Source organism: Ictidomys tridecemlineatus, chromosome 7 (assembly GCF_052094955.1).
Source record: "Ictidomys tridecemlineatus isolate mIctTri1 chromosome 7, mIctTri1.hap1, whole genome shotgun sequence".
In the NCBI taxonomy this organism is placed as follows: domain Eukaryota; kingdom Metazoa; phylum Chordata; class Mammalia; order Rodentia; family Sciuridae; genus Ictidomys; species Ictidomys tridecemlineatus.
Window position 1 is genome coordinate 129,002,850 of NC_135483.1, and position 15,307 is coordinate 129,018,156.

General features: G+C 40.9%; 1 protein-coding gene across 11 annotated transcripts in view; it reads left to right on the forward strand.

Annotated features, from left to right (window-relative positions):
- Tanc1 (tetratricopeptide repeat, ankyrin repeat and coiled-coil containing 1) overlaps window positions 1–15,307 on the forward strand; it is a 223,565-nt gene that overhangs the window by 22,469 nt on the left and 185,789 nt on the right. For 10 of the 11 annotated variants that reach the window (XM_040294346.2, XM_040294339.2, XM_040294344.2 and 7 more), the window contains exon 2: window positions 11,069–11,176. The exons of the other annotated variant lie outside the window; for it this stretch is intronic. In XM_040294346.2, coding sequence (XP_040150280.2) covers window positions 11,069–11,176 — 108 coding nt within the window. The remainder of the gene's footprint in view (window positions 1–11,068; window positions 11,177–15,307) is intronic. 11 annotated transcript variants of the gene reach the window in all.

Consider the following 15,307-nt stretch of genomic DNA (forward strand, 5'->3'; position numbering starts at 1 on the left):
ATTAAAATATTTTAAGAATTATAAATGTTAAATCATGCTCTGTAAAGTTTGGAAAAGGAAAGAAAAGGATAATAGGCATTTAATGTAACACCATGATTTTATTCTCTTACATTCTTTTTGTACATGTCTTAAAAAAAAAAAAATAGCTGGGTTTCCCCAGTTCTCCTTAGCGTTTACATAGCTGCTGTTTCGTGGAACTGAACCATGCTTCTCTGGGCTTCACTTGTGCCTTGCACTCGTGCCTCCTGTCAGAGCGGTGTTAGATTTCTGCATTGTTGCTCTCTCCTCCTAAACTCTTGGGACCAGGATGGCCTGTTGGTCATCAGAATCAGGGCATAGAGAAAGTTTTCAGCAAATAATCCTGAAGGAGCAGATACGTGTCTGTTTGGGGCTGTGCAACATGTTTGGTGGAGACAGTGGGTATCTTGGGTAGTCTTCAGCCAAGGGAAGAGATTCGAGTCCAGCAGTCTTCCCACGGCCACACAGCAGCTACCTAGAGGCCAGCAACTTCAAATGGGAATTCAGTTCTCCTAACCCCAGCCCAACAGTATTTCCACAGTTCTTCAAATGAGAATTTTCAGTAGGTTTTGCCAGGGAAAGAGATGACTCAGTTCCATTTAGAGTAAGTGATCCGGAATTTTGGCCTTTTGCAGATATTTAAGAGCTGTCACATGTGTTCGGGAGATGATGAACTGGGCTCATTTCTCAGCAGCACTTTTGACAAGTCTTATTGCTCTGAGCAAGTTATGTCACATATCTGGGCTTTAGCTTCCCATTCTTTACTCAGTGTATTGGGACACGGACATCTTTAGGGTTATTGTAAAGTTAAGTATTAATACATATGGAGCTTTGAAGGTGGCACCTGGCACAGGGTGGGAGCTCACTAAATGCCAGTATAACTTTTTTTTTCCAGTGGTTGATTAGAAAAAAATAATGCCCATGATGGTAACAGTGATGAGAAAATGAATATTTGCATCCAGTGTTCAGAGGATCCAAGGGGACAGTCTTCTGGAGGCAGGTTGTCAGTGTGCTACATATAAACCATTTGATCAGCAGTTTTAGAAATTTATGCCAGTGAGGTAATTGTACAAATGCACCAGGGTATATCACATGGACGTTCAGTGACGTACAGTGAGTGGGGAAAACAAATGTTTACTTCAAAAGGACCTTGGGAGAAAACTGGTCATGCATACAGTGGAATGTTCTCTTATAACAATTAAAAATTTTTAACAGTGTCTCTGTACAGGCTGAGAGGGAGTTAAATGCAGCGACATGGAAAGGTGTCTTTCTCTTGTTCAGTTGAAAAACAACAGACCACAGAATACTACCTACAGGAGCTCCCCCTTATCTGGGGTTTTGCTTTCTCTGGTTTTAGGTACTTACCATCAGCCATAGTCCAAAAATATTAGTGTTTGACTTGATTTTTTCAATGAGGGAAAGACCACATTTATATGACTTTAATTATAGTATGTTGTTACAGTTGTTTTATTACTGTTGTTAATCTCTTATTGTGCCATCTTTATCAATTAAACTTTATTGTAGGTATGTAAGTATAGGCAAAAGCAGTATATATAGGTTTCAGCACTCTCAAAGGTTTTGGACATCCACTAGGGGTCTTGGGACATGTTCTCATTGGATAAGGAGGACTGCCATATGGTATAATCACATATATGCTATATTTGTCACAGTATGTATTATATATCTATTTGACACATTTACTATATGCACAGGTTGTAAGGCATTTAAAATGGATACATGTATATAGAAAAAGTTGGAAAGGTATTTGTGTGGTAAGATTGAATAGTTTTCTCTTTTAAAAACTACCTTATGTCATTTTCATTATTTGTATATTTTATAATCCAGATTTTTTATTGGTGCTTTATAGTTGTACATATTGTTACATATTCATACTTGTACACAATAAAATAATGAAATATGGCCAGTATCATTTCCAAGTATTTCCCCTCTCTCTCCTCCTTTCCTCTGGTCCCTTTCCTTTTCTCTGCTGATATCCCTTCTATTTTCATAAGATTCCACCCTCCTCCATGCATACTTCCCCCCACCCACACACCTTTTCTTCTTTAGTTTCTGTAAATGAGGAAAAACATAAGCTGGGTGCAATGGCACATGCTGGTAATCCCAGTGGCTTGGGAGGCTGAGGCAGGAGGATTGTGAGTTCAAAGCCAGCCTCAGCAAAAGTGAGGCACTAAATAGCTCACTGAGACCCTGTCTCTAAATAAAATACAAAATAGGACTGAGGATGTGACTCGGTGGCCAAGTGCCCCTAAGTTCAATCCCTGGTATCCCCCAACCCCCCCAAAAAAACCCCAAAACATAATGACTCTTGACCATCTAAGTTTGGTTTATTTTGCTTAATATAATGTTCTCAAGTTCCACCCGTTTTTCTGCAAATGACATGAGTTCATTTTTCTTTATGGCTAATAAAACTTCGTTGTACATATCTCTGTGTGTGTGTGTGTGTGTGTGTGTGTGTGTGTATTCATACTTATGCACAATATAACAATGTATATTACATTGTTATATACTGTTATATATACATATACATACATACATGCCAACTTTTCTGTATCCATTCATTCATTGATGGACACCTAGGCTGGTTCCATAGTTTGGCTATTGTGAACTATGCTGTATAAACATGGATATGCGTGTATCTCTATAATATGATGACTTTAATAGTTTTTTCTTTTTTATGCTGGAGATTGAACTTGGGGCCTCATGCATTAGAGGAAATACTCTATCTCTGAGCTATATCCCCAGCCCTGATGACTTTGATTCTTTAAGATAATTACTGTGTAGTGGTATAACTGTGTCATGTGGCAGTTTCATTCATGGTCTTTTGAGGAACTTCCATACTGATTTCCATAGTGGTTAGATTAATATAATCCATGTTTTTAATAACACAAAGTATTTCTTTCAATCGTAAAAAATAAACATAGGTATATTCCCTTTCTCTTCCTCCCAAGTTTCAACTCTTTTCATTTTCTCTTTACAATTTTTATGTTAATGTACAAAGCCCTCTTTTGAATTGTCTGAAGAGAAGACATTACTTTTTGTCCTGAATTGTTTTTACCCCATCACAAGTAGCATGTGAGTGCCCACTGTGTGAATGACTGCTGAGCTTCGCCAGTGTGTTTGACAGTGCAGGAAGGGCAAGTGGCTTCATTGTACCCTCATAGGTTCTTTGGCTGGGGTACAAATTAAAACAGATTAGTAGGGGACACCCTATTTAATTACACATGCATGGGAGTCCCACAAAATATGAAACTCAAACAAGAATCAGATCACTGAAGATAAATGATGAGAAGGTGGTAAAGGGAGGAAATGTGTGGTGAATAGAGATTATCTTGTTATGCAGATAAAGTCTCTGGGGTAATAAAAGTTGTCTGGAGCAGCTTTCTTTATGATACAAATAGTTTAGTAATTTATATTTCTTTGATAGATGCACATTCTTTTACAAAAGGACAACCTCTTAGAATGACCAGCTCAGAATATGCCCAAGAAGTATATGTTTTGGAGTAGCTTGTTCTGATCTCCTACAGTCATATTTTGGGGTGGTGTATCCTGAGTCCCACCACAGTTTCACTCTGTCATTTAAAGAGTGTATAAATATTTAAGCCACTCTAATGAAAAACCTTTGGAATGGTTTGGGAAGAGTATCTCTAGTACACTATAATATCTAATTTTAACTTTCCAAAGGGATTTCTAACTCTGAAGAGATTATAAACTGTCAGTGGGCCCTAACCTTTTTTATTTCATGGTTTACAGAACACAAAATAGAATTGTTTGTAGTTAACTGTAGAAGCAGAATGTCTTTTGAGGGAAAAGGGGAGAGGTGGGGAAAGGGGAGGAGAAGGGGAGTAGATTGTAAAGGAGGGATGCATATTAGAATACAAACTAGGACAGTTCTCGTTGAGAAGGAAACAAATCATTTTGGAAGTCTGTTTTCAATTTGAGATCTTCACATTGTAAAAAAGTTAATTATATTTTAAATTTGCAATTTTCTTCTTAAGCTCAACAACTTAATAATCAATTTGTTTATGGATATTATGATATTTTGCTAACTTGTAAGTGTTTATCTTTACTGTGTTGGGACTTGAGAATATGCTTCAGATTATAAAGTTGAAATCAGGGCTTCATGCATAAATTATTTTGAAAAATAATTCCTCCTTGAGGAGGGAATCCATGAGATGTCTGTTTTTAATCTGTGGTACCTGGGGTATGTTTCAGCCTGCTTTTGAAGTTTGTTAAAACATGTAAACCCACTGTCAGTGAAAACATAACAGCCTTGCTGCTGGATCGAGCTGCCTGTGAGTTTAAACCTTGCCATTTCCAAACTGGTTGTGAGGATTTGAGGGTGATGGCATGTGTGAGATACTGTGGCCTCGTCTAAGTGTTCAGTGCAGGCTAGTTTTTCCCAAGCCCTGAGCGTAGCAGTGAGGACTTCCTGGTCTGTTATCAGGTGGTTTGTATGAGGCTGGCCTGCAGCTCTCTCTCCTCACACTATGTGTGATCTGTGTGAGCTGGTTGTGGAGGTGGCTGGCTAGTGGGCCTGATGTTGTGTATTGAAAATTACTACACACGGAGAGCTTTACAGCATAATGGATGGTTACTGGGTGCTTGTGTTAGTCTGTATTACAGAGCACTTTTTGTAGGGGTGGAGTGTGAATTCCAATGTAAAAATGTTGATCTTTGAAAATGCAGAGCTGGGCTCCTGATATCAGCCACTTGAGTGATATCAAGTCTGCTGGAGGCTAAACAGATCCCCCAGGTGTAATCCTCCCTTTCCCACAGCACATTTTTAGGGGGTGGATTGTGAGGGAGGATGGGAGGGATACTTAGAAACTTTAATCTGAGGATCCTTGTCCACTCAGGGCTTTAACATCTTCTTGTTTCACAGGGTGGTTGGATAAAGAGAACTTTTCCAGAGGGATGAGTGTTCTTATTAATATCTGTCTCCAATCACTTTGCCTCCTCCCTCTACTCCATGTAAATCTTTCCTATCCTTTAAAACCCAAATTTCTTAGGATAGCTTCCAAGGCAGCACCCAGTTTTACCCTCTTCTTTCTGCCTGTTTGAAAAAGAAGTTAGCACTACCCTGTCCCCTCTTGCTTGGGGGAGAGTCCTCCGGTGACAGCTGACCTGAGGGCTTGTGCCTTCTGTCCTGAGCCTCTCCTGCCTGGCCCACCCTGGTTGCTGTGCAGAGCTGCTGATTCCATTTTTCATCTTTGTCAGGACTGATACACTGTGTTTAGGAAGAATCCTCTGTGAGGTTTCCCACTCAGCAGTCTTCTCTTGTTTAACTTTAATTAAAAGGAAGGGGAAAAGATAACTTAAAAATAACTTGGTATATGTCCTTCCTTCAGTGTTTTTCTTTTCACAGACACATTAAATAACATAACCATACTTTATTTTTGCACACACATAGTATGTATTATGTCATATAAATATGTGTTCTTCAAATGATTTATAATCATTGTGTGTAATTCATTTTCAGCTTAATAGATATATCATAATTTCCAGTTATTTACCTGTTTCTGAATTTTAAATGATACAGCAAAGAACATTCTCCTTCCTTATTGAACAATTTCCATCAGTTAAGCTGTATTAACTTAATACAGTGCTTTTTAAAAATATTTATTTTATAGTTGTAGCTGGACATAATACCTTTATTTCACTCATTTATTTTTTATGTGGTGCTGAGGATTGAACCCAGGGTCCCGTGCATGCAAGACAAGTGTGCTACCGCTGAGCTACAACCCCAGCCCCAATAGAGTGTTTTTTTTTTTTTCAAATAAATTTGTAGAATCTGTTTATCTTATTGGTATTCTAGCAATCACTGTGGTCTGATAGGACCCAGCTAAATTTCACAGGATATACATTCAGATACAAGTATTATCGTACTGAGCATAAAGCAGAATTTGTATACCAATAGGAAGTGGTGTAGGATATACAAATAAATGTTTAGATAAGTTAGGCACTAAAGAACTTCAGTGTATTCCAATTAAAAAAGACTCCAGCCAATAGCTGTTGTTCTTCTTTGTGTGTTTGAGAGAAAAAGAATGTGTGTGTGTGTGTGTGTGTGTGTGTGTGTGTGTGTGTCTTGAGATGCAGAGGGTGACAAAAGAATCTATTTATAACTGTAGGACATAGACCAGAAGAAAGACAGACTACCAGTTATGGACCTTGTTAACTTTGGAAAAATGATGTTTTGGCTAAGTCTAGAGACAACAGAAACTGTACAGTATACACCCTGTATTGTAGTTGGTAAAGTTTCTTGTGGAGCATGTGTTAACAGTTCTAAAACTGCTCTATGTATATATGGGGGTGAAACAAATAGTTAAGATGATGAGAGGGAAGTTATAGTAAGCAAGCAGAGAAGGCTGGAAGGAACCATTTAATATGGAATTAGAGTTAACAACATCAATAAGAACTAAATCATTAGTTTTAGCTTAATATCAATGCAGAAATAAATACAGATAAGCATGCCTGGTGGGTTGGTATATACACAGGTGTTTCCTAGATCTGACCACTGAGAAGGCTTAGTAGAAGTGACACTCCAATAGTAACAAGCACACTCACATTTGGTTCTTGAATACCATTCTCCAATAACAGTACCCAGGATTCCTTGGAGAAATGGGTAATTATAGATCTGAAGCATCTTGCAGTGCCAGAAAACAAAGAAGTACTTGAATAACAAAGGATGTGGGCACGTCAAAAGGATATGGGAAAAAAATAGGGGCAGGGGGGAGGGGGGGAAGGATATAGGAGCCAACCTCAAGGAATTCATAAAAGTCAAAGCTGGACTAATTTGGGCAACAAAATAGTGTGGTACTGCATTGTAATCCATAGTATAATTTATAAATGTGTACATTTACACTAGGAGAAGAGACTCGGAGTTTCAGATAATTTGTGTAGGTAATCTCCCTTCCCTCCTTGAGTGTGGGTTCAATTTTTTAATTTAATTTTATTTTTTAAATATATTTTTTTAGTTATACATGGACACAATACCTTTATTTTGTTTATTCATTTTTATGTGGTGCTGAGGATCAAACCCAGGGTCTCTCACGTGCGAGGCGAGTGCTCTACCACTGAGCCACAATCCCAGCCCTGGGCTCAATTTTGTAACCCGCTTTTAAAGGAAAGAGAATGCAAAGGGAGGAAAGAATAAATTTACTGTAGAGAAATCTGACAGACTCTACTTTAACCAAGCAATCCATTCACTTGGCCAGAGGCATACCATACTCTTAGCTCCTGCTCCTAGCATGATGTGAGGAGGGCACCTCTGAGTTTTCCCCCCAGGCCCATAACCCCACCCTTAACCTTTAGAAAAACTTCAGACAAGTCCCCACATGTCTCCATTGAGGGACATTGACCAAATACCAGACCCATTCCTCAAGACTGTCAAGGTCATGGAAAACAAGGGAATACCAAGAAACTGTAACAGGCTGGAGAAGAAGAAGAAAGTATGACAATTACCTACAAAGTGTGATCCTTGATTTGGATCCTGGAACAGAGAAAGGACATTAGTGGAAAACCAGTGAAACTCAAATGAAGTCTAGAATTCAGTTTCCTTTTTTTTTTTTTTCTTGAAGGCACCAAAAATATCACCACTCTGCAATGTTTTATTATGAAAGCATTCACACATAAAAGTTGAAAGAAATGGACAGTGAACTTTCACATGCCCACCATCTAGATTCTACAATTAAGATGTTGCCGTCTTTGCTTTACTGCATGGCTACCCAGCAGCCCATCTTACTTTATACAGAGTGTCAAGTAAGTTGTACACATCAGTACATGGACCCTTACCCCAACAAAAGAAGACAAAACCTCTTTCAAAAGTTATTTCTACATTCTCTTGGGGTTGTTGTTCAGGACCTACCAGGTGGTTCACAGGTGACACTAGGTTTATGTGTGTACCTCATTTGATGTCAGGACAGTGAAAAGTTGGAGATGTAGGTCATATCATCTTCCAAGGTCATTGCAGATGTGTGGGCAGGTGAGTATGCTTGACAGATTGGATCTATATGTGTGGGTGTTGGGGTGTTTGAGCATCCAGGAAATAATAGTTGTTTTCCTGTAATGTGGGCAGCAGTGGGGAGGCTGTGAGGCCTGGGGAGACTGGTCTGGTGCAATACTGAACTGTTAATGCTGATGTTGGAATGGGCAATGCCGGAGCATTTATCTGGAGGGAGCCTAAGGCCTACATCACCACATCATTCTTCCCTTGCCTGGGATTCCCTGAGAAAATAGGTAGAATGCAAAGAAGAGGGACTTCAGCTCTGGAAGGGGTAGCAGGACAGATCAGCACATCCATTAGGGGAGTGTGCAGTTATGCAGAAAGGGCAGCAGTCACTCCCTGAAGGCCACAGAGCTGGGGCCGTGCCCAGAGGAAGACCTTCCAGCTGCTAACAGTAGCACTATTCAGTTTGGGTGCATAATGATTTTAAAGCTAATCAGGAACCAAAGCCTGAGGCTGGACAAACACAAATATCTTGTTGACGGAGCAAACATCTCGATTTTGTCAGATAGGAAGTTGCTGAGAAAGGTCAGAGTGATGTAATGGTGTGCACTAAGCTTTCATCCTGAAACAAATGGGCCCCTGAGGTACCATCTGCAGCTCTCCAGGCCCTTGGAAATCACTTTCTATAAATTAAATTGTCATAAGTTAGTATGGAGAAATTAGTGTGGTAGCCATACCAGAAGTAAAACCAGACAAAGGAGAGAAATTTCCACTGGAGTTACCTGCTTCCTCTTCCTCCCTTGTCTTATAAATAGATCCGAGATTTATTCTTTTGGTCAGATTCCTTGCTTAGAATATGAATATTGTTACCTCGCCCAAATAGCCATCCAAAGTAAACTTCCCTTTCTCTTCTTAGGCTCACAGATAACTGCATTTATCCCTACCTTATCCAGTGTCAGCTGGGGATTTTTATAAACCATCTTGCTATTTTGGGTTTTCTGTTTTTGTTGAGGAAGAAGCAGTGTTTTTGTTTGTTTGTTTTTTCTTTCATCAAAGGAATAGTTGTTCTGGAAAGGCAAGGGCAGGGGATGTTTCTCGGTCTAGATCAGAGGAAGAAAGTATACGGCATTATGTGTAAGTGGTGGACTATGGATCTTATTTGACTTTTTCTTTTTTTGGTACTGATTATTGAAACCAGGGGCACTGTTCTAGTCAATTTTCCCCCCTGCTGTGAGCAAAAGACCTGACAAGAGCAGTTTTAGAGAAGGAAATGTTTTTTTGGGGGGGGGCTCATGGTTTTAGAGGTGTTAGTCCATAGAAGTCTGGCTTTATTCCTCAGGGCTCAAGGTGAAGCAGAACCTCATGGTGGGAAGGTGTGGCAGAGAAAATCAGCTGGGGATATGGCACCAGGAAGCAGAGAAAGACTCCCCTCACCACTGACAAAGTATATACCCAACAGCACACCCCCAATAGCCTACCTCTTCTAGCCACACCCTACCTGGCATGTCATCACCCAGTTAATCCCCATAAGTGAATTAATGCACTCATTAGGTTAATGCTCTCATAACCTAATTGTTTCACTCTAAACTTTCTAGTATATGTTTCACATATGAGGTTTTGGAGGATACCAAATATTGAAACTGTGATAGGTACTTTACCACTGAGCTACATTTGGCCCTTTGTATTTTTTATTATGAGACAGGGTCTCATTTAAGTTGCCCAGGCTGGTCTCAAACTTGTGATCCTGCCTCAGCCTCCCAGGTAACTGGGATTATAGGCAGGTGCCCATGCAACCAGCTAAATGACATTTTTTAATAAAACTTTTTTTTGGGCGGTGGTTCTAGGGATTGAACCCAGGGAGCTTTACCACTGAGTTATATCTTCAGTCCTTTTATACTTTTTAGTGAGATAGGGTCTTGCTAAGTTACTGAGGCTGGCCTCAAATTTGTCATTCTCCTGCCCCAGCCTCCATGACTAGCCCAGTAAAACATATTAATGAAAACATTTCAGAATAGAAGTCAGAGTTTACTGTATTCATGGCTTTGGTCCACCAGGGTGCACAGTGAGGATTTGCAGTGAATCTGTAGCTTCTGTTCTCAGGTAGGGAGACTGAGTCAGAGAAAAGACTGAAGTGCGTTTATGGAGCGTGTGGAGGGTTTGAGAGGCAAGAGGGTCTAGCCCACCAGGAGGAGGTGATTTTTGTGCTGCTTCTCAAGGGCGTGGCAGGTGCAGAAGAAATGAACTGAAGCTGTCTACCTGGGTAGGTGTAGCTGGAGATTGGAGTGCAGTAGGGAAGGTCTCTTGAGCCCAAGGGAAAAGGAGAGGGGAGGAGCCTGTGGATAGGTGAGGAGCATGGGAGGAAGCTGGTGAAGTGGGAAGGAAGAAATAGAACAGGATTGAGAAGGATAAAAGCTTCATACAGTTGTTGAGGGGTATGGAAGGGACTTTCTGTTCTGCTATTGAGGGCCTTTCTGATCTGAGAATTCTAGTGCAGTGACCTCTCTCTGAGTGGCACTGTGATAGTCCCTCTGTGGTCTTTTGGTTTGGAATGGAGTTGAGAAGAACCTGAGTGCTGGTGCTGATACCCACAGGAGAGGCTGCAGAACATCAAGGATGCAGGAAGGGGTGGGGGTGAGTCAGATGATTAGCAGTGGGGTCCACGAGGTTAGGGAATGGATAAGAGAACACGCTGAAGGGCCACCAGAGAGTAAGGACCTTGGGAGAGAAGGGGTGTGAGGGCTGGAAGGATAGGAGGTTATGGTCAATGGTCATCAAGCATAGGCATCGAATGATGCCTCTATGAGCTGTGGCCCTGGGAATGACAGGTTAGATCCAAAAGCCTCCGAGTGGAGCCGAGGGCACCAGTCGTGGTAAGATCTGCCCTCACTCACTGACCCTGTGCTCTCTGCTTTAAGTGCTGTAAACTGTCTGCTCAACCCCACAAATACATACTGACATTATCCCCATTTATAGGTGAGGCAGCCCAGGCCCAGAAAGAGGAAGAAATTGTTCCAGGTCACACAGCTAATAAAAGATAGAGTTGGGATCTAATCCAGGTGGTTCTCTGTGTTCTTGTTCCTTTAGGAGCTGACTACTGGGCAGAAGCATCTATCAAGAGAAAGGGTGGAAGAGAAACTTGTGAACTAAGGACTGCCCATTTATTCCTGGTGAATGAGAAGTTACCAAAAATAGGTAGGTGTCAGCGAAGAACTGGGGTAGAGGGTGGTAGGATTGTGAGAAGTGAGAGCTCCAAGAAGGAGAATTTTTTTTTAACCTGTGTTAAGAAAAATAGCCTGGAGAAGACCCTCTCTGACTACCCAGAGCCACACCTGAACCAGCTCTTCCAGGTGGAGAGTGTCCACAGTAGAGAGGAGGGGGCTGGTGTTCAGCAGGTGCAGAGTTTCAGTGGGGAAAGGTGAACGTTGTCGGTGGGTTGGTCGTGGTGGTGGCTCTAGGACCATGTGAGTGTCCTTCTGCCTCTGAACAAGGCATATACTCAAATCATGGTTAAAACAGTAAACTTTGTTATTTCCGTTTTACCTCAATTAAAAAAATAAGAGGTGGAGGGGGGAGGGAATGATAATCACCGCCATTTACAAAACCTATTCCTGGTACAAAATGGGCACTTATTATTTGAATGTATGCTAGGGATTTTACTAAGTGCTTTATGTGTATTTTCATCTAATCCTTACTTTCAGAGATGATGTAAACCCCGCTGTACAGATGAAGAATCTCAGGTTTAGAGAGATTAGGCAAGTTGCCCAAGGTCAGACATCCGGAAAAAGGTGGAGGCTGGCTTATCCCAGATCCTCCTGACTCCAGAGCCCCTCTCTGTAACCCCTGAGGACTTCAACAACAGAAAGAAGGTTCCAGAGGCTGTGGGGGAGGGGAACAGAGGGAGAAAGTTGTTCCTAGAGGAAGGGCCTGGAATAGGGAAATGCTGGATGAGGAGATGGGGGTTGGGATCCGAAGTCCTATAGAAGGGACTGTTCTCCAGTATTGGGACTGGGCATGTGCTGTGATGGAACTGGCAGAAAGTCCAGAGGGGGCTTGAGGTTATAGGGAAGCACGAGGACACAGTGTTGGGGCATTCGGGACCTGCAGCAGGAGGGGGTGGAGGTGTGGACTGTGTGGAGACCAGAGCCTGTTCCCCTTTCTCTTTCTTCTTCCTCCTGAGCTTCCCTTCTTCCTGCCCGTCTGACTTGCCCATCAGGTCTGAAGTCAGCAACCAGATGCTGAATCAAAGTGCATCCATATGGGGAGGAGAAGGCACTGAGGAGTACTGAGTATTTTTCTGATATTGAGAGGAAAATACTCCAGCTAACTACCTGGCTTTGTAGACAGTCGGTCAACAAACAGCAGACATTTTTGCAGTAGGTTTTCTTTCTTTTTAGCAGGATGGTATGAAATACAGATATTAGGAATTGGATTGTTCCTGGTCCTCGTGAAGATTTTTTGAGGTTGTGACCTAAAACTCCTAAGGCATGTCCAGTCTTCGTGGTGGCCTGTGGTATTTGTTTCCCCGCTGGTGGAGATGTGGGTCTGTCTCAGGTGTGTAGGTTTGGTGAGGTGTTTGTGAGGTGATCGAAGCTGTTTATAAGGGAAGTGCTCTCTGGAGAGTTCCTGTTATCATTCTGCTTCTTTGTGTTTACTTTGGATTCAGCAGGATTCTTTTATTCTCCTGCTGGTGGTTTTAAATTCTGTGCTGAAAGGCAGACTTTCCGAGCAGTGCTCTTCTGTGGTGACCGTGGAGAGTGAGGTCTGTGATTATGTAATAATTTTGAATAAGTAAAAAGATGTCTCATGGCAGATTCTGGAAGGGCAGCCTGGAAACAGCATCATTAGGGATTAAGTTGCACTGCAGTTGAATTTTGCAGCTGTCAGACGTGCCGCAGTCGTCAGCTGTAACCTCCAGGTGTAAATAGACCTTCATCAGCATCATGGAAAAGTGCTAGGAGCATCCAGAGCCTGGTGGGATGCTACCATCCAAAGTCCTCTGCAGAACCTTTTTCCTGGCCGAGCTGTTCTACCCCCAGCAGCTGGCGAGATCCCTAGAGCTTTACAGCAGGGGAAGGTAGAGGGTGTTTGCTGGTGCCACATTCTTGCCAGTCTTTTAACTGATTTCCTGCCCCTTTCACCAGCTAAGAGCCATTTAGGAGCGAGGTGAAATTTGCCTTTAAAATGGACTGAGGTAATGATAACTGAAGTGGCCTTTGTTTTGAGAAATAATAATGGCTAACATTTTAATAACTGGCTATCTTCCATGACTTTGTGGAATTGTGTATTGGGCTGCTTAAATAAGGGATTTTTGTCTTATCCGCTGTGTCCCTCAACAAAAAATGGTTCCTGCCACAAAGTAAGCACTCAGTGAATGAAGTTACTGTAGATAAGGATTCCAAGACACAGAGAGGTGATATTGCTGCCCAAAGCCACACAGTTAACAACTAGATGCCTTGAGAGCAGGTAGATTAAGAAAGTGGAAGTCACAGAGCGTTTGCCTTCCTGACCTTTTAATTGAAAATAGTATTGACCACCATTTTAGAGGAGTCTCATTTTTATAGGAGTAAGTTTTTCCATCTATTAATAAATACTATTTTGAATTTTATTAAAAATAAATAATTATTTAATATTAAAAATAAATTATTATATCATATTTAAAAATACACTGGTGTAAGGATTAAGTAAGAAAGAACTTAGGATGATATCTGGACTTTGTAAGTGCTATATGTGTTTGAAAATTTGTCTTGGGTCATTTCTTTTTTGAAGGATGTTTGATTGTTTAATTTTGAAGAAAAGACAAAAATATTTTTCAAATATGGAGATGTCTTTAAGAGTAGACCTGAATGTACAACCCACAGCATGGGAAGTTATACCCCGTGTATGCATAATATGTCAAAAAATATTCTTCTGTCATGTATAACTAAAAAGAACAAGTAAACTTTAAAACAGAGTAGACCTGGATAACAAACATAATTTAATATATGATATGAAAGCCAAGAGTGAGGTCTGACTTTGGAATAAGAAAATTGTTACCATCTAAGCGCTATGTGAAACAAAACAGCTATGACTCAACAATTAGAATACAGCATTTTAGTTGGAATTGTCCATGGAACACCAAAAAGTTAGGAAAAGTTATTGGTTTTCTCTCGCTATTTTGGTTGCCCCAGGGTGACCTCAAACTCTTGGGCTTAAGTGATTTTTCTGCCTCAGCTTCCTGACTAGCTGGGGCTATAGATGTAGGCCACTGTGACTGCCTAGCCAAGTAGTCTCTACCACTGAGCTATTGCCCCAGAAAGTTCTATTAAAGCAATAGCTTTAATAGCTTTAACCTTCTTTAACTTCTTTAATCATTTTTGACATTACAGTTCTATCAGTAAGATACTTTTGCTCACACTTGAAACATTTATATATTTATAAATTACAATCACACGCTTGTTTAGTAATAAGCTGTTTGCATTTTAAGATACACAAAGATAGAAATGAAAGAATGAGACAAGTAAATATGATCAGAAATTTTCATATTTCTTTACCCTTGGAGATCATCTCCCTCCCTCTCCTTTGGAGACATCTGGTTTAGAAAGATAGTAATCTAAGAGCAGAAAGCATACAACATTTATAAAAGGAGGGTTTGCTAGGTTTTGGAATGGTATGTGGATGAGAAATTGACAGAGAGGTAAACTGTCAAGCAGATTGAGTGTAGGATGATTGGGGAGTAAACCAGAAAGCTCTCCCTGGCCATCTGTCTAAAAGTGCTGATGAGGTATCACGAATCAAACTCTGAAGGATTAACATGTCCCCATTAGGACTGTCAGAGCACTTCTTTGTAACTGATAATGCTGGACACTGTGGTGTAGGAGAAAGTATGGTTCATACACAAGATGTGCAGAAATGCTTTTATATTTGAGAGGTATTTCAGTTATTGGAAAGAAATAGATTCAAGTGGAGTGGGAAGAAAGCCAAGTTAACTATTTGAAAGTAAGAAAGTAGAAAGAAGATGAAACTCATGACTTGTGAGTGGACAGAGAATTTGACTAGGGACGCGGCAGAGGCTGGCTGAGAACTCTGGAAAGGCAGGAGTAGGGTGCTTACTCTCTTTATTGTGGAAAATTTGCTGGTAAATTAGTCTAAGTTTCCCCACAACTAACCTAAGATTGCCAAATCCTTTGCCTGTTTCTGGAGTCAAAAGAATAACATGAATGGAGACTATCAAAATAAACTAAGCTCTGCCCACCTGGGGAAAGTCCTTTAGCAGAACTCCAGGGCAGAATCCATCAGCCTTGCCCCATCAGGAACCACCTCTGACCAAGTGGTAATGAGTGAGGA